Source organism: Acartia tonsa, chromosome 10, assembly GCF_053477335.1.
Source record: "Acartia tonsa isolate MP-2025a chromosome 10, ASM5347733v1, whole genome shotgun sequence".
Taxonomy (NCBI): Eukaryota; Metazoa; Arthropoda; class Copepoda; order Calanoida; family Acartiidae; genus Acartia; species Acartia tonsa.
In genome coordinates this window covers 45,849,670-45,872,397 of record NC_137269.1, presented here as the reverse complement: position 1 = coordinate 45,872,397, position 22,728 = coordinate 45,849,670, and the positions used below count along the sequence as shown (strand labels likewise).

The window sequence follows — 22,728 nt, the reverse complement described above, 5'->3', positions numbered from 1 at the left end:
TAAAAATCTTTTAAAAGGTCATAACTATAATTATTATTGCCTGCTCATTTTGTTTCTTTTAATAATATTATAAACTTTGTATTGATTATTAAATAATATTTTACATCCTATAAGTTTTAAATATTAGAAATAGCAGAAACTTAAAAGGGTACAAATCTATATATACATATTTTACAATATTAGAATGTTTGGTTTTGAAGGGATTTTTAGCTAAAGTGCTTAAAAACTGACATTTAAAAAGTGTAAATATTCAAATATTATCATTTTCTGTGCTTGAATGCTACAAAGTTGGACTTGGAAGGGTGGATTGTTGTTAAATTCAATGGAAATACATTGTAACCAAAATTTAGTTTTGGGCTTATATTCCTTGTGCTTTAGTGGTTAAAAATATGATCAAACCTATTCAAAACATTGCTTATGTTAGGTCAAATAGAATTTTCTACATATGTTTATGTTGATTATTAAAGTTGTTAGGAATATAATAACAAAATAGTTTAAACCTTTTATCAGGGCTTAGATGCTTATGCCCTTTAAAGCATCTATTCAAATCTCAATACTAAAGCTGCTTTTATAAGACTCATTATTTAGTCAATGTTTTCATTGGTCAATTGTAAAAAAAGAGACTTCTTTTGGAAAACTAAATAGTAAAGTGTTCAAAAAAAGGAAATAGATTTTTAGGATAAAGCTATAATGCAAAAAATAAGCCCAATAAAAAGATATATCCTTCTTTGAAAATATGTTGTGCTGATAGTATTCTAATCACACAAATGTAGATGCACACAACTACAGCTTTATACAATAAGTACATTTATACACAATGCATTTATACAGAAGCAGTGCCCTTCCTTGGGTATCTCTAATGTGATAAGATTTGAACATCAAAATGCAGTGAAATTATTTGTTCGATAATATTTTTTCGTATTGTATCGTACTGATGAAATATAGTTCATGCTGGAATTTATTATTTCAAATCATATGGCAAGACATAAATATTTTTTGCCCAAGAAAATAAAGAATGGAGCGATGAAATAGGGAAGGGGGGGGGGTATTATTAAACCTACAAGGCCTATACCAGCAGTGCATTAATCCTAATAGGCTACCCTATCCCTCTCTTTCTTATTTTTATTTCAAAAAATAGATAGGGGAGTGGTTCATTCCTCGACTAGGGAATACTCCCAGGGGTCTAAAGGGATAAGACAATGGCCGATAGATTGATGCACATCCAAAATGATGATACACAAAATTTTGCCTTCTATAGATTAAAATTAGTTTAAACACTCAACTTAATAAACTAACCAATCAAATTTAATATAGTTCTCAAAGTTGTTGAGCAAACGAATAAGAAAACGTATATATAAAAACTTTGGGGACCAGTGTCCCCTCCCTCTCAGGAATACTTGGGATTCAGTGGACCGCATCCCTACTACTTGCCTCTCAGCAACAAATATACAACTTTTATTGGTTGTGCGCTTACAAAATAATTTATACCTCTCTTTTTTCTTCAAATCCTTTTATTGAAAATTGGTTTGGGTAACCTTTGTTATTAAAAGTTTAAATTAGTGTTTCATGAAATGCTATCAATTTTTAATCTTTACATTGCACCAAAACCAGGGTTCTTAAGGGATAAGACAATGGATGATGAATTATAAATAAAATTACCAATTTTGTAGATTAAAATATAGATGGAAAAGTTTAGACAAGATTTGATAAAAAGTCCCCAAACTTTTTAAGCCATTGAATGAATGAAGGTGTTTATGAAATTGTTTATAAACTATTGGGGACACTCAAATTTCTTCTCCGTTCCTGACTTACAGGAATCAAATATACATACATGTATGTGTTGCAGTTAAATGCACAGCTAAAAATAACTTAAGTGTGATAATTATTAGTAATCAACATGAAATGATTTTTTGTAATGCACTTAAAAGGAAACTTGATAGCCTTAAATAAAAGTAACAGTTTGTTTGTCTATCTGTGTGTATCAAAGAAATAACTATACTGATATGGTTCTTCTTTACTGTGAAGCTTCTAAAAGTTCAATGATCGAAGGTATTAAACTATATGAAAGGAATAGGTTAGTTATTGAAATAATCAAGATTGTTCAAGATTAATTTATTTTTATCCAACAATAACTTTTAATTGCTATTTTTTTAATAAGTTGATGTTAATTCTATTAAAATATAGGCAATATACAACAGACTTGTATGTCTGTTTAAAAAATATAAATATGGTAATCTAAATCAAGTAATCGGTGTTTAAAAATACATTTTTACTCTGGGTTATTTTATATATTAATACAAATTTTAAAGTTATTATTGCTCATAAAATATAATAATCTAACATGATTGGGAATTAACAATAAAATATATCTTTTACAAAGTTTAGGTTAGGCTAAAGAATTTTAAAAAGAGCAAAACATGGTTAAGTTTAAGATTAGCCATGATTTTGAATCCTAAAATTTACATTTTTCACCAAAAAAAATGAATCAGCTTATAGAGTGCTTAATAATAATTGACGTTATACAATACAAATGACCAATGATAAGCCAGACCACATTTTAATTGACTAATGTTAAAATGTATAATGGCATACATTAGTCATTTGTATTTTATGACGTCATTTTTAATGAAGCACTAAAAGCTGACGCCAAGAGATGTTTTACATGATGAAGTCCTAATCTAAATGACTTTTCTAATATAAAGAGGCTATAATGCATTAAGGGAGTTCCTATTCTTTAGCCAGAAATTGTATAAGATATATTTAGCCTCATGTTATTAGTTTTTTTTTATATATTTATTAGATAAGTATTTTGGGTCTGTTTGAACATTTACATTATGTTTCCTTGATATTTTACGTGGCTTTATGAAAATTATCATTCTAACTGCTTATACAATATGCATACCCTAAATTAAGACAAAAATTTTGTTGTTGTTACTTTTGCTGTTTTATATTTACATAATCTCACCGTAAAGTGTAAAGTGTATGTATAGGTCTGCATGACAAATGTGTCTGTTATGCTGACAGCTTCACACCAAGGAGGGAGGGGACATTGGTCTGTTTATTTCAATAGTCCCCAAAGTTGTATAATAACGTTTTCTTATTCGTTGGCTATCAACTTTTTAATTTTGTTTGGTTGGTTCATTAAGTTGATTGTTCAAACTTTTTAACCACTAATTTAATCCCTGGGTTCACACACATACTCACTTACAAGTGCGTGCACACTATTTTGGCTGAGAGAGGGGAAAGTGGGGGAATAAGTGTCTAAAATAGTTCTCCTCTGTTCTTTGTCTTAAAAAATATCCATTAGGGGTTAGGGGAGGGTAGAACAGAAAATATATATTTGTTTTTAACATAAGATATTTGAAATGGTGAGGGCGCTAACCCCAAACTGTCATCAGGCAACCCCTCCCCCCACACCCCAATTGCACGCATATTTTCACAAATATCAAAAAGTACGAGTTATTATGTTCAATAGTTATCCTAATATATACAAACAATTATTATCTACAATCCTTATTTTAATTATAAGACCTAGGAATAGAAGGAATAGGTTGGTTTTAGGCTAATTTTTCTAGTCCTTTTTATAACACAGAACTACTTGATGCCATAAGTGCAGATTTTGGTGTATGTTTATGATCAAGAAAATTCTTTAAACAAAACAATGTCTTTTAACTCAGAGAGAGAGGAGACACTGGGCTATTTATTACACTAGTCCCCATAGTTTTACAATAACTTTTTTTTATCCGTTTGCCTAACAACTTTGGGGAATTTAACTGAATTTTGATTGTTTTGTATATTAATTTGCGCATTCAAAAGTTTCAACTACTAATTTTAATCTATAGTAGGAGATATTTTTTTCTGTTATCAATAGGGTTGAACATCAATTTATCGATATTTGTCTCCTGATTTAACAAAAAAATATTTTACTATCAAACGCTTTTCTAAGTTCAAAAAGACTTTAATTAAAAAAATAGTTTAATTGCTAATCAATAAAATATTCAATTTGGTAATTAACTTTCCCTTGATAAAAAAACATGCAAAAACAATTTGCATATTTTCAGTGCTGAAACAATTTGAATGTTAAAACAAGAATTATTTATGCGTGTGTGTAATTGTAAAATATAAATGTTATTGTACAACAAATTTGTGTAAATGTGTGTTTTGTATTTTGTACATGCCTTCAGTGATAATAAATTAAGTTACACTTTACTTATATGTAAACTATACTTATAGAATTCATTAAAGTTAGTATTAAAAATTAAAATAGTAATAATATTTTATGTAAAAATACCCCTTAATAAATAAAAAATACAGCTTTAAACATTCCAAATGAAAACTTGTGTTTTTCTTTGAGAAAAAAAATCATATTCCCCATTTCTGCATTGCTCTAGTCTGGTTTAACTTGGTTCCTTTCAAGGTAAAACAACCTAAAAGTTCTATATGGTTAGGTAACTGGAAAATAACTGCTTATTTATTTAGTAATATAAGATAAAAAAAAAATATTTAATTTTTTACAATCTGCTAACCAGAGGATAGATAGAACATTATGCAAAACTAAACTGTTAACAATTACCATAAATATATGTATAGAATCATATATTATCAGCTGTATAATGTAACCAACAACTGAATTAGTTCGAAAAAGTATTCGGTAATTTAAGATGATTTCGTAGTAAAGACGACTTTTTCATCTGACCCCCATATGTTAAAGAATTATTTCGCCTTTTGGCTATACCTTATTCCTAATATATTACCCTCACTTAAAACACAACTTTGTCAGGTGACAGTTTCAAAATGCAAATCGGGTCATGGAAAGAAAATAAAGTTGCGGGTTTCATCGTATTTTCACAGTAGCTTTTGATGGGTTATTTTAGGATAGGTTAGGTTAAGTAAATGTTAATGATTGCCCCGCAGGTTTAGAAAATATGCCACGCATGGCTAGATCAAAGCTACTGTGATAACACAATGAAATATGCATCTTCGTTTTCTTTCCATGATCCTACAAATGAGTAAAGTCAAACAGTGACGACCTTTGTTATATGTTTTGTGCAGCAAGAAATTGTTGGGGTGGAATGTTTTTATAATCTTTATTTCCAATACTCACACCAAACTTTAACTCCTAGGGAATTCAAAACTTTTGCCAATAGAAATTACAACTTCATAAATGATAGATAGACAGAAAAGCCACACGCATGCCAAATACAACATAACATTTAGGTATTATCCCTTTTGTGGCAACGTCTCTTTCACAATAGCTTTTGAAAGGTTATAGGTAGGTGATTACCCCGCAGGGGATAGAAATAGCGGAAAAACTATTGTGAAAATACGACGAAACGCCCCTTAAAAGGTGTTGACACGAAATAGACTATACCCTAATATTTTTATTAGAAGCCAAATAAAATTATGGAGTTCATGTCCATTGGTAGACCAGCAAATTGCAAAAGAATAATTTTGTATGGCTCATATCATTTAACAGAAGGAAGTTGGGCAGATAAACAATCATGCATTTCCTGTAGAGTAGCTCCGATATCAAATGAAATTTTTGTGATAATCTAATTAATGTTATCTCTATTGTCTTAGAAATACCTGTTACAATTATCAGGAAGGGAGGGGACATTGGACTGTTTATTACACTAGTCCCCAAAGTTGTATAATAACTTTTTCTTATTCGTTGGTTTACCGACTTTGGGGACTTTAATTAAATTTTGATTTGTTGAGTGTCCAACCGTTTAAACCGCAAATTGTAATCTACAGCAAGGGTAATTTTGTGTAGCATCATTGTGGATGTACACTAATTTATGGCCATTGTCCTTTCCCTTGAGATCCCTGTAGAATTATACAGTTGGCTGGGAAAACTTTCTTATTCCACAACAGAAACATCTTTCAGTCAGACTAGCTAGGAAAATTGACATTTCTAGGAATTAAATTGATCTACAAAGAAAATTTCAAGGTTTTTTAAAATGAGCAAAGAATTTCTACAAGTTGTCAGTCACGTGACCTGTAAGAATAACATTAACACGTGACATGTAGAACATCAAAAAAAATTATATATTTCATAGTATCATTACAAGTGTCTCAAAAATCAGCCATGTGACGTCATAAAAATGAGGTAGATGAGAGGATAAGTGTGAAAGAAAACCCATAAAAAAGAGATGGATAATCCCTCATTTTTGTCACATCACATGGCTGTTTTTGAGACACTTTGTAAAGTTACTGTTTTCATACTTTTAAACCTGAAATATTCAGTTTTAAAACATTGACATATTTTTACCATTTGATTAACAGACTATACATTATTTTCTTCACGGTTGCAAGCGGTTTGTATCTTTTAAAAATTAAACAGTAATGGAAAGCAAGTATTTTTGATTATTAACACTTAAATCTTATAAAAGTATACAATTTTGTGTATAATTATAAAATATTAGATATTGAAGTTGTAAAGTGTTTTGTTTGGAGAATTTATTTTTGTTTACTCTAGCTCCTGAGGTTTCAACTAAAAACAACCAACAACAATTAAAAACAAATTACTTTTGGATGCTAAGCTTCACTTTAATTTTTTTCTTCTTTTTTCTTAACTTCGAAACAATGACGTCCAAGCTTTTTTAGGGGGGGGGGGGAGATGAGGGTTTTGAAATGTTTGAGGGGTACTATACACCCCTTTAACTCCTCCCTTAAACGTATATCATAAAACAAGGATGACAATGTTCCACGTAAATAACCTTCAACAAAAATGATCAAAATTATTAGGATAATTTGATAAAACCGTCAATTTTATACCTGTTGAGTAAAATATCTTTTTTTTTAAATTAAATCATAACCCCTATAATATTATAAAAAGACAAAAAATGATTTGTAGTACATAAAAGAATATGGATGAAAAAATGTGCAAAATTAACATCTATGTTTTATTTCAGTATATGTGTGACAGTCATGGTGCTCAACGTTCACTTCCGCTCCCCGCAAACCCACCGTATGGCGCCCTGGGTCAAGCGGGTATTTGTTCACATCCTACCCCGCCTTCTCATCATGAAGAGGCCGCAGTTCCAACCAGATAAACAGTCGTAAGTCTTTGTTATGTTGTAGCAGCGCAGCTGCTCTATAATCAACTGTTGTATTAAAAAAAAAGTATAATTGTGTTTCAACAAAAGCAAACAAAATTTTTTAATAGTTATTTCTCGCATCGTATTATAAACGGCTTTCCGCAAATATAAAATGTACAATTATAAGATTAAAACCAGTTTTTTAGCCTCGAGATGCCGAAGGCACGGACTTAAAAAACTAGTTTTAACCTTATGACTGTACATTTTTATATTCGTAGAAAACTGGTTATAATACGGTGCTAGAAATAGTTTTTTCGTATGGATGAGAACCGGTTTCTATCCACCGGATTCGAATGAATACGAGAAAAAGTTAATCAAGTTTTTCTTTATTTCTAACCCCTGTTGGGTGGCGCTAACTCTTCGGGGCTACGACTACCCAATACAACCCATCCTAACCTGTCCTTAATAAAAACGCCCCCCAACGCTCCCTTATTTTAATTTAATTTTGAAATCAGAAAGATATTTAGGGGAGGGTGCCTGTAAGTAAAACGTTTTTAAAGAAATAATTACATTGTATTTTATTTGAATTACCTAATGTCAAGTTCAATAACAACTTTATTGACTTATTGACTAATATTTAGCTTGTAAAATGACTTCAAATTTAAGATAATTAATTGAATGCCTATAAAAAGAAAAAAGTGAGGAAGGTTGCGTGAATTTCAATTATATTCTACATCCTATTATTAAGAATCATTATATGATTTTGAACGTTTATGCAATGAAAAATGTTTATAAACAGGGGAAATTTTGTTTAATATATTTGTTGACCCGGTTATGGTCAGCAGGATAAGCTTATAGTGATTACACAAAGTTTGCAAAGCCCAACTTTCCTTGTCCTAGCTAGACTTGTCTGTATGTGGGTGTGTGTTTGCAGGGAAATAATGGGATAAGACATTGACCGAATAAATTTATGTACACAAAATTACCTCTTCAGTATAATACAATTAGTGGTTGAAACGTTTGACACTAATCTTTTTAAACAGCCAATCAAAAGTACACCATGTAGTCTCCAAAGTTGTCAAGCCAACGTAAAAAGAACACATTACTTAAAACTTTGGGGACTAGTGTTAAAAAACAACACAATGTTCCCTACCTCCGTGGTGTGTTTGTATTGTTGAAATTAATTTGCTTAAGAGCAATATCAAAGACAAATGTAAAACAAACATTTAGACAGCATGTTTGTATAATTTCTGTGTATTTATTTACATGTCTTTTCAATTTAAAACAATACACATTAACATTTCATTATTATATTCAGTCTTACTAAACACTTTAAAAGAAACGAGAATAGTTTTTTAAGAAAACTGATGCCTTTTTGAACTGAAATAATAAGTTTTATTTTGTCTTTTTAAGCATGACAGATAGACGTACAAGAAATTTATAAAGCAGATGTGCATTAACAATAGTAATCTTTAGTAAAAATACAGCTGTCTATCTAAAATAGCAGTTGAAAAAATTTCATTATCCCAACAACAAGATTTGTCAAACGGACAAAATAATTGAATTTGTAGAAGAACCGAACACTAGATGCCTTCTTTTCCAAAAAAGGAATTAAAATCGTAACTGTAAAAAAGAAACAAACATTTAGTTTTTGGTATTTAATCTTTGATATTTTCAACTTTTTCTATAAATAAAATAAAAAGAGTCTTAATGTTTAATATAATTCTTGCAGCAGACAATATTTATTTTTTTGTTACTTATTTAAGATTTGTATTTTCTTCAAACTATTTTTGTATGCACTGCGTTCGAACATATCCAATCCTTAAATAAAAGTTATGTGTCTGTGTGTGTACCGATATAACCTTCCTTTAAAGTAAATCTTCTCATAGGAAGGGTTCTTACAACTACCAAAGGAATCTTAACCAGAAAACATCACCCAGCCCCGAAAAAATCAAAGTGAAGGGTTGACTTCTCTCCAACCCCTTTGCTCAAGTGCGCCTAGAGCCATCTGAGGCCTAGCCGTTGTCTTATCAGAGGAAAATTAATTAGGATCGAAACAAAATAAAAAAGAACACATTTATTATTTTCGTTGCTTTTTACTCCACACCCCCAAATATAAATTTTGTACTCGCCCTTGCACACACACACACAACCACAAAAATTTTGCACATTACCTGGGTAATTATTTGTGGCACTTGAGACACAGAGCCCCCGAGACTAGAGAGTGCTTCACATTTAATGGAAAAGACTGCTACACCATAGAGCATAGAGCTCAAATAAATTATCTTGTGCGCTTACCACAAAGTGTCTATCGAATACTAACCCCCCCCCCCCCTCCCTCCATTCCACTAGTTGGGGATTAATTTTTTCATTGCCTTACCATAAAGGGCCTATACCTGTAGTACCATAACCCTGCGAGGCTACCCAGTACCACATTGGACCTAATTGTAATTTTGCCCTATCGTAACAAACAAACGAATTATAAAAAGGGAGATATGGTGCTCGGCTAGGAGCTTTGGGGGAAACTGCCATTATTTTGAAGAAATTGAAAAGAAAATTAAAGTATGCTTTTGTTCACAAACATGAATCATTTTATTATTGTGGAAATTTTTCAATTGTTATATTTAAAGTAACAGGATTTCTGTCTGTTTGTACCGAAGGATCTCGCTAACCACCAAACTGATATGGTTTTTCTTTACAGGGTAGTTTCTCATAGATTCAGGGAAAGTTTAAAGCTATTTTAAGGGAGGGTAGGTAGAGGCCTCCAGGGGCGAAGCTGCTAGTTTAAATTAAAGTATATGAGAAAAGAAATTTTACATATTAAATATTACAGCTAAGCATTATATTTCAAACTTTGCGTTTTAAAATAAGTATCGTATGTGATCTAGATTTTTGGAAATAGGAACTATCAATACGTTCGTCATTAAGAAACCTATTAAAAACAAGGATGACAACATCCATAAAAGCGAAGCTCTGAAACGGTAGGACAAACGGACATTAACACTTGTATAATGTCAGAACTGAATAATCAGAATGCGAATGTATAAGAGTCAGAGTAAAATTGTAAGTAAATTTGTTGAAAAACTGCTTGATACAGGATAATGATTATGGACATACTTACATGTTTAGGACTTGATTATAGAGTTGCTTTGCTTATAATATTGTATTTTGTTGTCCCAGGAATCAGTATACCAAAAATCAGACCAATCGGATAATTAGGTTACATACAAATTTGTTGTTAAAAATGTTTAAAAAATCAACATGTTTAAAATGGACGTACAGACATTCTGGTAATGATTATAGAGTTGCTACGCTTTCTAACCCGTACCTAACTATTACAGGAATCACCATGCAAAATTTGAAATCGATAGGACAATTCTAACATGTCTAAATTAACAAAAAAAGCTATCCGTGACGGACGGACGTTCGGAAGGACGGACGTACAGACGGACCGACCCTAATTATAGAAAAGCTTCGATTTTAAAAACTTTATTATGTATTAACTTAAATTGTAAACAAAAAAAAAATGATTTTCTCATCAAATTCTTATTGTACAATAACTGAAAATATTGGCAAAAAAGGTTTCATTCCATGTCATTGCAGTAATTAGAAATAATAAAACATTTCCCATCATAGCGTTATGGAATGACGGACTAACAGACTTACTGACGGACGGGCAGACATAGTAAATTATAGAATAGCTTCGCTAATGAAAATATAAAAGGATACAAAAAATGAATTAATAAAATTAAAATTGTAACTGAAAATATTTAAAAAGTTTTAATCCTGAATAATTTGCTCATTATCTGAGTCATTTACAAAAACAAGGATGACAACACAAGTGATCAGCAAAGCACAAAATTAATGCATAAAGCATATGTTCGTTTTAGTGATCACTAGTGGAGAAGGGCGATTTTTAAGTATATAGAAAATAGGAAAACCTTTAAATACGATAATGCATAAATATCTTGTATAGACTGACGGACATACAGACGGACCAAATACATCATATATGTACTGGATGCTCACTGTTACGGGGAATTTTCACTGAAATTCCATTTATCTGTTTTATAAAGCAGTTGTTTCCCCGTTCCTTTTCTTACAGGCGAACAGACATTTTGAATTATAGAGTACCTTTGCTATTTTAATCTAAATAAAATAAATAATTTAATGACTCTTCTAAATTAAAGAGATCCAACAAAAATTTAGTTGGTCTGGACGGATGTACGGACTACCAAAGTTAAAAAGGAGCTTTGCTCTAAATGTTGTGATTAGTAAAATTACAATGCATAGATAATTAAAATATATCATTAGCCAAAAGGAATGTAATAGTGATTTTTACATTTTTGTAATAATCTAAAAAAATATGTTTGATTTAAAAAAAAAATTAATTGCTCGCCTGTAAGCCTCTGGGAAATCAACCTTTACAGATTTAAAAATCAGCTGAATGTCTAAACCTGATCCAATTATGGTCATCCCTCTATTTAAAATTTGTCAAAGCATCCAAGTAGGTTTAAATATTAGCCTTCGTCCTAGCTTGCGAACGGCTTCCGAGTCCTGATTCACTTATCGTGCACAGTATTTTGCTTTCCTGTACCAATGAGCAGTCAGTATAAAATTTACTTGGTCTGACGGTCATGAATAAACGAACAAATACTTATAATTTTAAAGATATTTCATGATTTTATTTCATTTATCGTAAATTCTGTAACAGGACAAAGTGTCTCAAAAATCAGCATATGACGTCATAAAAATGAGGGATTATTCATCTCTTTTTAGAGGTTTTCTTTCCTACTTCTACTCTCATCTCACTCATTTTTACGACGTCACATGGCCGATTTTTGAGACACTGTGTCCAGTTACCATATTATCTATCTTTCCATTATTATGACATCTGGACATCTGCTCGTTGGCTCACTTTGTCCGTTTATTCATTCAGGATTTCTTAGGCTTTGCAACTTATGGATGTTGTCATAACCCGCGTCCGTGGCTCAACACGTAGCGCATCCGCTCGATATCGGGGAGGGATAGGTTCGAATCTCGGCTGAATACCGTGTCATAACTAAAAAAATGTTTCCTATTATTTTTATGTCAGGTGCGCGACATTAATAGTTAGGGTAAGGGGGAATGCATTGGCCAAAAACAGGCTCAACTCAATACCATGCACAGTTATGACTTCTCATAAAAGGTCGTGCAAACAAAGAGTTGGTTGTCTGATGGGTGTTACCTAACCTAATACTCCGGGTGTTTGGACAGAAAAAAGATACATTTGGCTTCACTTAGTTATCCTGGGTTGTTGGATCCCCGCCCGTTTGAGATAGGTATGGATGTTGTCATTCTTGTTTTGTTGTAAAATATGCACAATTTGTCAAATTCTCTCTTAGTTTTATGAGATATTATAGTTCCTGTAAATTGTGTAAATATAACCGGAATGATAATTATTTTCGCACAACTGTATTGTATCATTAAAGTTTGCACTCATTCCTTCTCAGTCAGGGAGGGGACATTTGGCTGTTTATTACACTAGTCCTCAAAGTTTTATAATAACGTTTTCTTATTTTGGGGACTTTTATTGAATTTTGATTGGTTGATTTGTTAAGTTGAGTGCCCTAACGTTGCAAACACTAATTGTAATTTACAGAATGGGTAATTTTGTATATCATCTTTGTGGATGTACACTTATTTATCGGCCATTATCTTATCCCTTTAGACCCCTGCCAGATTCTACTAAACATTAGAATTTCTTTCAAATAGTTTATTTTCTAAAGGGGGGTTGGAAGGAGAGGGTTATCAAAAGTTGAGGAGATTAAATAATTTTTTTTTTAATTATTGAATTTTTGTTTTCAGGTCGTTAAAAAAGGTGCTGTTAAATACATGTGGCGACGGTGGCCATCTGTCTAACTCTCACGGCGGTGTCGGCGGTGGGCGGGGGGCAGAGCACGCCAGCCGGGCCACCAGCAAATCCACGGTCCAATATCAGCTACAATCCTTCTCCAACTCCTCGACCATGATGGACAACAACGTGGTGGTGGGCGCTAACTCGCACAACAAAATCCACTTTGGCAACACAACAACGTCTGTTGCCCCCGGCGACCGTGAAAGGTATCATCATAACGGCAACGGTGATATCTTTTATCAGCACCGTGGCGGGCTGGATATGGACCCCGCCTCCGACCTGACGGATGAGCTGTTACCGGAGGATATACCTGGACTACCCAGGCATCGTCCTGGTGAAATGTCACCCAGGTAATATTTTATTGGATCCTGGAAAGAAAACAAAGTAGCGGGTTTCGTCGCATTTACACAGTAACTTTTGATAGGTTATTTTAGGTTAGGTTAGGTAAATGTTAATGTTTGCCCCGAAGGGTTAGAGCCCCCCGCAAGATCTAGATATAAGAGAAAGGATACCGTGAAAATAGGACAAAACCCACCACTTCGTTTCCTTTTTTATGATCCGTTTTCTTTAGCAAATGTGCATTTGTCTATCCTTCTAAACTTTCTAAGAACAAACATGAAAAACATCTTCATATTTCGATCGGCTTAATTAATAGTATTTTTCTTAGTAAAATGGCACTTTCTAGGGTCTAACCCCTTACCTTACCCAAACTTTTTAGCGGCAATGCGCATTTTCGCATTACTAATATGCTCGAATAACTTTGAAAATTATGTATTGAAAAGTTGGGGGGATGGGGAAAACATCCCTTAACCCATTAGAATAAAACACTAGAGGGAGAAAGGGTTAAATAACTGTATCTCCCCATCGCAACCACCTTGTGCAACCTTTCTATTGGGTCATTGAAAATCAACCAATGGTGTCGCTTATAAACACAGCCAAGTAGCATAAAATAATAAAATAATTTAGAAGCAGACGAAAGAGGTCTTTGAAAAAGGAAGGGAGGTAGTTGTCTGCATATACATCTATATACTATAGCTCTGTTCTTAACCCCCCCCCCCCTCTTCTTTAGATTTCTAAAATTTAACCACATATAAAACAAATTGTCGAATAGTATATTGTATGCATAAGTAAAATGCGGTTTTATAAAAATATGTAGAAAAGTACACTATTAAAGATAAAATTTTACTTTTCTTATTGTTTCCTTAGTAACAGCAATATCAGTTCTACGATTATATTGCATTGCATTCATCATGATGAATACCAAATCTAGGGTCCAATTTTGTACAGTACTTATGTTGTACAATATCCAAGAATTTTATTTATCTAAAAGTTTGTTTTCTAAAATGTACAAAAACAAAGCGATTTTAGTGGAGTTTTTCATTGTAGCTTGTATTTAAGGGCGCGCCGTATTTAAGTACATATCTATGATAAAAAATACGTATGAGTACAAAATATTTAAATAGTATTCATTGTTAATCTACCACATGAATTACTTATAATATTTCTTTACACTTTTCCAAACCAATAAAAATGAGGGAAAAAATCAAAAGTTAAAAGATTTAAACATACTAAAGATTGATCGTTGTTTCATATCAATTTAGTTTTCTAAGCTTCACTTTATATTCAGGGCTCGGCAGCCGCGGCTGCGTATTAATTTTATGGCTTCTTGCCAGAGAGGGGACAATGGGCTGTTTATTAATCTAGTCCCCAAAGTTTTATGTTAAAGTTTACTTAATTTTCTTTCATCCACAATTATGATACACAAAATTACCCCTCCAGTAGATTTCAATTAGTGGTTGAAACGTTTGTACACTGAACTTAAATAATCAACCAATCAGAATGCAATAAAAAAAACTTTGAGGACCAATGTAATAAACAGTGCAATGTCCCCTCTCGCTCTGTTGACAAATAAACTGTTGTTGAAATGAAGATGGATGTAGTGTCACAGTTACAGCCAACTATAATTAATTACACACAAACATTTCTTTAAATCAATCTTACATAATCGTTCTCACACTCATTCTCTCTCTCTCTCTCTCTCTCTCTCTCTCTCTCTCTCTCTCTCTCTCTCTCTCTCTCTCTCTTCTTTCTCTCTCTCTCTCTTTCTCTCTCTTTCTCTCTCTTTCTCTCTCTTTCTCTCTCTTTCTCTCTCTTTCTCTCTCTTTCTCTCTCTCTCTCTATCTCTCTGTTTCTCTCATTCTTGTCTGTTTCTCTCACTCTCTCTCTCTCTCTCTCTCTTTCTTTCTCTCTCTCTCTCTTTCTCTCTCTTTCTCTCTCTTTCTCTCTCTTTCTCTCTCTTTCTCTCTCTTTCTCTCTCTTTCTCTCTCTCTCTCTCTCTCTCTCTCTCTCTCTCTCTCTCTCTCTCTCTCTCTCTCTCTCTCTCTCTCTCTCTCTCTCTCTCTCTATCTATCTCTCTGTTTCTCTCATTCTTGTCTGTTTCTCTCATTCTCTCTCTCTCTTTCTCCCTCTTTACCAATTTCTTGTATTATCTTTATGTAAAAATCTAAAATTCATTTAATTCTAAGATTTAACTTTTTTGTAATTCTATGTTAAAATTCAACAAACAAAAAAGAAAATTTAAAAAAGCAACATTAACTTTTTTACTACCAAAACTAGTAAATAGTTTATGCTTTGTTACCTTTGAACTTAGTCATCCCCATTTTGTCTAATAATTTGACTTTATAAAAATCCCAGGAAGGCAGGGGTTACTAGACTGTAAATTATATTGACATGCAAAAGTTTAGAAAATTATTTATATTTCCCTCCTTGGCACATTTCAACTACTAGTGGCTGTGAAAAATAGCCTAAAACCATACACAGATTTTTTATACATATAAAATAACCTAAAACCATCCCGGGTCCTATAAAAAGCTTTACTGTAAAGAAGGACCATATCGGTTCAGCTGTTAGCGACATCCTTCGCTACAGACAATAAAGGTTTACTACTTTATGTAATAGGATAATTTACTGTATTTTATCCAAAAAACTGAAGGCAAAGAAAGATGAATTCCTTTAGAATTAGAAGAGAGATGGATGTAACAGATCTATAGTATAGATGTATATCTAGACAACTACCTTCCTTCCTTTTTCAAAGACCTTTTTCGTCTGCCTCTAAATTATTTTCTGCTTCTTGGCTGTGTTGATAAAAGCGACACCATTGCAGGTTGATTTTCAATGACCCAATATAAAGGTTGCACAAGGCGGTTGGGAGATACAGTTATTTAACCCTTTCACCCTCTAGTGTTTTTCTCTAATATTGATGTATCCCTTTCTTCCTGCTTAGAATACATTTGTTAATTAAATTACTAAGATAGTGTCATTCTAATTATAATAAGGGAAGTAACATGTAACATTACAAATGAACAAATTAATTACATTTATGTGTTTTTTTCGTAGAGCCAACAATAGGATGCATTTCTTCATTTACTGTCTATAATGTGACGTCACATTAATTAATTTGACACGTACATCCCAAAAACATTTTTACACGGAGTAATAGGAGTATTCGACAGTTTTCTTTCTAAGGATTTTTTCAATGTCTGTTAAATTTGTTTTCATGAGTGCTTTTCCACTAAAAAAGGCTGTCGAGGACAGAAGCCCCTCTACCCTTAATTAAAAAAATGAAATAAGGATATTCCTTTTAAAATTATTTTCAGGAGGCCTCAATATAACCTAAAAGACCTAACCTGACTTATATTATCTTATAAACAAACGAGAACTACCACTCCCCCTTTATTTAAAATTTATTTCAAAATAAGGATCGGGCGGGGGGGGGGGATTTGTATTTAACAAGGCACGTTGAGGTAACATGCCAATTTGATTTTTTTTATTTATCTAAAATTTATTTTGTACTTTTATGTCCATTTGCTTGGTAATAAAGTAAGGATGTAAAATTTGGTTGAGTTATCAGAATTATTTCATTGGGGCATTAATAATTCTATTCATTATTTGTTTCAAATAAAAATGCTAAATATTAAACCATTTCAGAAGTTACCCTGACGGAATATCTCACTACAGTGCGTGTGAAGTTCACGGTACACCTCTTCCCCTCTCCAAGCACTCTCCCCACACCTCCCACCACCTACCGCCACCGCCTCCGCCTGACAAGGATGTTCACTCTCCGCCCGCCTACTCGCCCACCGACGCCTCGGACCCGCCGTCACCGGCAGAGCCCGCCGAGACACCGTTCGACCACAGCGGGTGTTCGCAGCGGATGCACAAATCTTGTATCTGTGTTAATTTCATAGCTGAGCATACGCGAGCTAAAGAAGAGGCAACAAAGGTGAATTTTTAATTTTGTGTACCCTGGCGTTAAGTCTCTACAATTAACAAGCAAACATTGTTTTGTCAGGGGCGTGTGCTTGGCAATTTTAATTTTAAGTTGAAATAAAAAAAATATGGGGGGGATTTTTTTCTAGAGGCGATTTATCTTGGGAGGGTGGTGGTACCCTCCTCCTAATAGTTATAAACCTTCTCAGGACCTATGAGAAGCTACCCTGTAAAGGAGAACCTGATCGGTTCTTAGCGAGATCCTTCGGTACAAACACACATCCTGTTAGTACTTTATTATAAGATTTTCATCTATAATTTACAACAAGATTTACTTTAATTTGATATACTCAAGTTAAAACGATTATTGCATTTTCTTTAGCTCAGAGCTCTTACATTAAATATATTAAATCCATGTTCTAAACTTAGATTGCATATTACAAATTTTTTCTTGCAAATTTCGTACAACTTAAATTGTTGTTTGCCATTTTCTAGCTTATAAATGAACTTCATATTATACATAATACGTAGGTTAGATTTAAGATGAAAGTTAAATAAAACAGTTTTAAAACACATAGTGGATAACAGATTAATTTTAATTCAAGGTAAAATAATTTTAGTAGGTAACCAATATAGATTCACAAAAAAAATCCGCTCTTTTAGACATGACAAAAATTAGGTTAGGTTTCCAGAATTGTTGCAATCTGGGAATGGTAGAAATTTGTAAAATTGTAGACAAAAAAGAATGACAAGAATTGCAAAAACACATTAAATAATTAGACAATTATATTTCATTACATTACTTTGTAAAGTTACCTAACCATACAGACGGACAAACGAACAGACACACTAGTTATAAAAAAAGGAGCTGCAGTACTAGTCTTAAAAAGGATGACAACACACGTAAGTAGCGAAGCTCAAAAATTATGAATGAAAATCTTAGAAATCGGTTGAGGAAATCACGAAAACTTAAAATTCTAGGAATCGAATTAGCACCCCAGAAAACAGACAGATGGACAAAACATGTTTAGATTAGATGGGCATATTTCATAGGAATCTTTCATAAAACTTTCAGCTGTCTATCTTGAATAGGAGACGGACGGACAGACAAAGTGTATTATAGAGTAACTTCGCTACTAAAAAGGGTGTTTTTTGGATTTAGTCTGAAAATGCAAAGGGTTAGAGATATATATCGACACAAAAAGAGATATTTAGGATTAGTGCTGGGTAGCCTGGGTCCATTTCAAAACAATTACTGACGATTATGTCAGGTAGACTAAAAAATATAATTTATGTCCTTTTAACTATGTACCAGTGGCTGTGGCTGTGCTTTTAGCATCTAGGTGCTTTGTATTGAATTAGGTAGAGAAGGGCAGAAAAATAGCCTATAACCATCATAAACCTTAAATATAAAAACAAAACAGCCTTAAACCAAATGATCCCCCCCCCCCTCAAATAGAGAACTTAATCAGTACATTAGTAATCAAAATCTTAAGCTACAGACAAAAATATCTTACAATTCGTCTAATTTGATTTTTCTTTCAAATTGTGTTTATTTACAAGTATATGTTTAATTTTGACATATGTGTTTTTTTTACATAATCTTCCTTTAAGGCTGCATAAATCTAAAAATCCCTTCTGAAGTAAATAATTTTGCAAAGTTTTAAAATCGCTGGACCTTTCTTTCATGTTTAAACTTGCAAAAGAATTGGCTATGCCACCTCTTGTTTTATGTTGTTGTCTGACGGTAAATGGTAATATTGCTAGAAATCAATGCATCCTATTAATGAACCAAACACGATAATTACAGGTTTTTTTCTAAACCACAGAATTTCTTATGAACCTAACTAAAGAAGAACCAACCAACCAAATAATATTAGGTTTCTACTTACAATTTTCCACAAAAAATGTGTTTTCTATGGGCATTTTAACCACAAATAATCTAAAGAAATACAAAAGTAATAACCAAGTTCGTTATGAAATGCCCATCTATAATACAAAGTAGAATGATGTCTGACCGTCTTTCCCTTAAGATCTCGCTAACCACTGAACCGATCGGATTCTACTTTTTAGGGAATATACCTACTTTTTCTGTGGTGGTTTTAGGCTATTTTTTAGGGGGGTTAGGAAACCCACAACCCTCTCCCCCCCCCCAAAAAAAATCTCCCACTATTTTTTGGCGGCAGTTATTTTAAAATAAATGGCAGCACCAGAAATACTTATTTTTTTTAATTACCTTTTGGGGCAAAGCCCCTAGAGGCTAGGGGCGAACCCGCTAGTAGTACTATGCTATACTATACACACAAACTCGCAAACTTAATATTTATTGCTTAAAATTACTTCGTTATTTTAAAGCACATATCCTTATGTGAAAGTAACAAGTACTGAAGGACCTTTCCGCTGAACCGATATGGTTCTCCTTTACAGTAGCTTATTAGAGTTTTTGGGAAGGTTTATAATTAATTAGGCGGGGGATTCGTCTACCCTCCCAGGAATAATAAACCCTAGAAAAAATGAACCTCCCCTAAACATTTTTTTCTCCAAAAAACTAATAACAGAATATCCGTCTAAAGGGATACCTTGAAATCAAAAGGTCAAGGGCGAAGCCACTAGAAAGATGAAAAAGCAACCTCCATTTATCATACCTGCCTTTTTAGCTGGGTGGCATGCAATTTGGATTTTGTTCATGATAATATATAAAAGTCGCCACCTGCACTTTTCTATATGATGTCCTCCTCAGTAAGGGATAAGACAAGAGATGATAAATTGATATATATATACTCATAGATGATAAACAAAATTCCCTTGAAGATTTGAAATATTGCTTATAAAAATTTAACACTACTAATTTAGAGGCAAGTACCCAAGGTTTTTGAGCCAACGAATAAGATGACCTGAATATAAAACTTTGGGTACCAGTATTTTTTATAGTCCAATGTTCCCTCCCTCCCTGTGTCGTCCACAGTGTTCCATTAATATTTCACAAATCTTATATTTCAAGCGATTAATTCAGTATATTGCGAAAGGGGGGGGGGGAGGTTTAAAAGATATACTGTTACTTAAAGTTTATAGGCTCTTTTTCTAATTGGAGAAGATTTTAAGCTATTTGGGGTACACAAAAAAAAAGAGGGTAGAAATAACATCTCTAGGTCTTCAAAGTATTTTTCAAAACAATCCAGGTTTAAAGTTTGTTTCAAACATGGTCATCCTTGAAATTTTTGCACTCGTATTTCCATTGTGTAGAATAGGAATGCATTTTTGCAAGCTGTTGCGAGCATAATAACAAATTTGATATTACACAGGGTACAATAAATATTAGTCATAGCACAACTGCATGATATCTTAAATTATTCTCCTATTACATTAAAATGTCCTTTTAATTTGACTTTAACTTTTTAAAATAATTACAATAATAATGGCCATAGAAAGGTAAAGTTTTTTTAGGGTGTTTTTTAAACCATATATTTTCATGGGTGTAGGTTTTTTTCTCCTAAACTTGAAGCCTAGAATAGTTATTTCTCGCGTCGTATTATAAGCGGTTTTCCGCGGATATAGAACACGTTTCGTATGGATGAGAACCGGTTCCTATCCACCGGATTCGAATGAATACGAGAATAGTTATTTCTCGTATAGTATTATAAACGGCTTTCCGCGGATATAGAGTGTACAATCCGGCACCTCGGGGCTAAAAAAACTAGTTTTAATCTTATGATTGTACATTTCTATATTCGTAGAAAGCTGGATATAATACGATGCTAGACATAGTTTTTTCGTATGGATGAGAACCGGTTCCCATCCACCGGATTCGAATGAATACGAGAAAGTAATTTCTTTGTGTTTATATGTCAAATGCTTTGGTAAAGTCTAAAAGGCAATAATTGCTTTTGGGAAAAAATTTAATATTTAATGGAATTATTATATTTCACAGTTGATACGATATTACAAACAATCAAATAATTTAACAAAATTCCATAATGTTTTTAAGCCAATTAATGAGAGAATTTGTTTATTCAAGTTTGGGAACAAGTTTCATATTAAGTACAATCTCCCTGGGAGAAAGTACATCCGACATTTTCCATAAATATTCCCATTAGACAAGAGAAACTCTATTTGTATCCAGGGAGTGAGGAGACATTGGGTATTGGAGACCCAATAGTTTTATAATAACGTTTTCTTATTCGTTGGCTTAGTTTTATGGACTTTAATTGAATTTTGATTGGTTGGTTCATTAAGTTAAGTGAACAAACGTTTCAACCATTAATTGTGATCTACAGAAGGAGTAATTTTGTGTCTCTGCAATAGGAACTACATCAATTTGTTAGCCATTGTCTTATCCCTTTTATGACTGTTTTGTATCTCTTATCTCTGTATATTTTAATAATAATACACTATGATATGCTGACGGTAGTAAGAATTTTATATTTTTAGAAACTTTTAAAATGTAATACAAGTTTCCTGACGTTTTGAAAGACTCAATATTATGACCAATCGTCTTAGGAATTTAGTTTTAATCAAATAGGATCTAAATGTTACATAAATATGGAAACCTAAACTACTAAAAGACTAATAGTAAACTATAATGAAAAGTAAAACCATCGACAGACAAACAAGTATTTAATCACTACATTAAAATACCCATGGAAGTTTTTACATCGATAATATAATTTACCAGTATGGCTTCGAAACCGTTTATTATCCGCTAGATTAGAGCCAGTTCTCGACCAAATAAAAAAATCGCATTAAAGACAAATTTCCACGAAAGTTAAAATACAAATCATAAAATTATTACCAGTTTTTGTTATCCCGAGCCCTAGGCCCCTCGTGGTAAAAAAACTGGTTTAAATCTTGTGAGTTTTCATTTTAAAATCCACGAAAAGCTAACTAAAATACGATACAACAAAAAAAACTATTCCAGATAATACTAGATACCTTTTGACATATATACAAACTTACATAGTTACTTTATGCTTATAAGAAGCTAAACTGAGAGAGGAAGAAAGGTTTCATCTATTTGTAAATTAAATGTAATCCATAAAAAGTGAAGGAATGAATCTTCTACTTGGCCTTATCTGAGAGGGACAAATTTTCTGAAAACCAAATAAATAATATTTATAGATAGTGTTAAGTATTATCAGTCTACCTATTCCTTAAGAAGTTTTATCCACTGAAATTCAAGCAAAAAATTCAAGTTTTATATATTTACTGTGTTATAATGTATGTTGTTATTCTAAGTTTCAACTCAAATGTTTTTAAAATTTTTACTTTTTTTCCTTGCTCAAGGATTGGCCTGGCATCTGGCCTCTCATTTTTATCTTTACCTGGCTCTCATCTAAGCGAAGGGCTGTGGAGCCAAGTCTGATAACCTTAGAGGATGGTTTTTGGCTATTTTCACATGCCCCATCTGCTAGATGTAAGGAGCGCATCCGCATCTGAAGGTATATATCTCGGGAAATGTTGATCCAAATTTTGTTGCACTTTTTAGGGAAGCTTTACTTTTCTTTACTAGGGGCGATTTATAAGGTA

At 32.7% G+C, this 22,728-nt stretch overlaps 2 protein-coding genes across 3 annotated transcripts in view; both read left to right on the top strand.

Moving 5' to 3' along the window:
- Positions 1–22,728, top strand: part of LOC145330154 (uncharacterized) — a 246,091-nt gene that overhangs the window by 153,832 nt on the left and 69,531 nt on the right. The gene's annotated exons all lie outside the window — the stretch shown is intronic.
- Positions 1–22,728, top strand: part of LOC145330153 (neuronal acetylcholine receptor subunit alpha-4-like) — a 242,877-nt gene that overhangs the window by 213,752 nt on the left and 6,397 nt on the right. Inside the window, exons 11-13 of one of the 2 annotated variants that reach the window (XM_080174737.1) lie at positions 6,915–7,061; positions 12,888–13,286; positions 16,924–17,218. In XM_080174737.1, coding sequence (XP_080030863.1) covers positions 6,915–7,061; positions 12,888–13,286; positions 16,924–17,218 — 841 coding nt within the window. The remainder of the gene's footprint in view (positions 1–6,914; positions 7,062–12,887; positions 13,287–16,923; positions 17,219–22,728) is intronic. The other variant, XM_080174738.1, reaches the window with a different exon arrangement.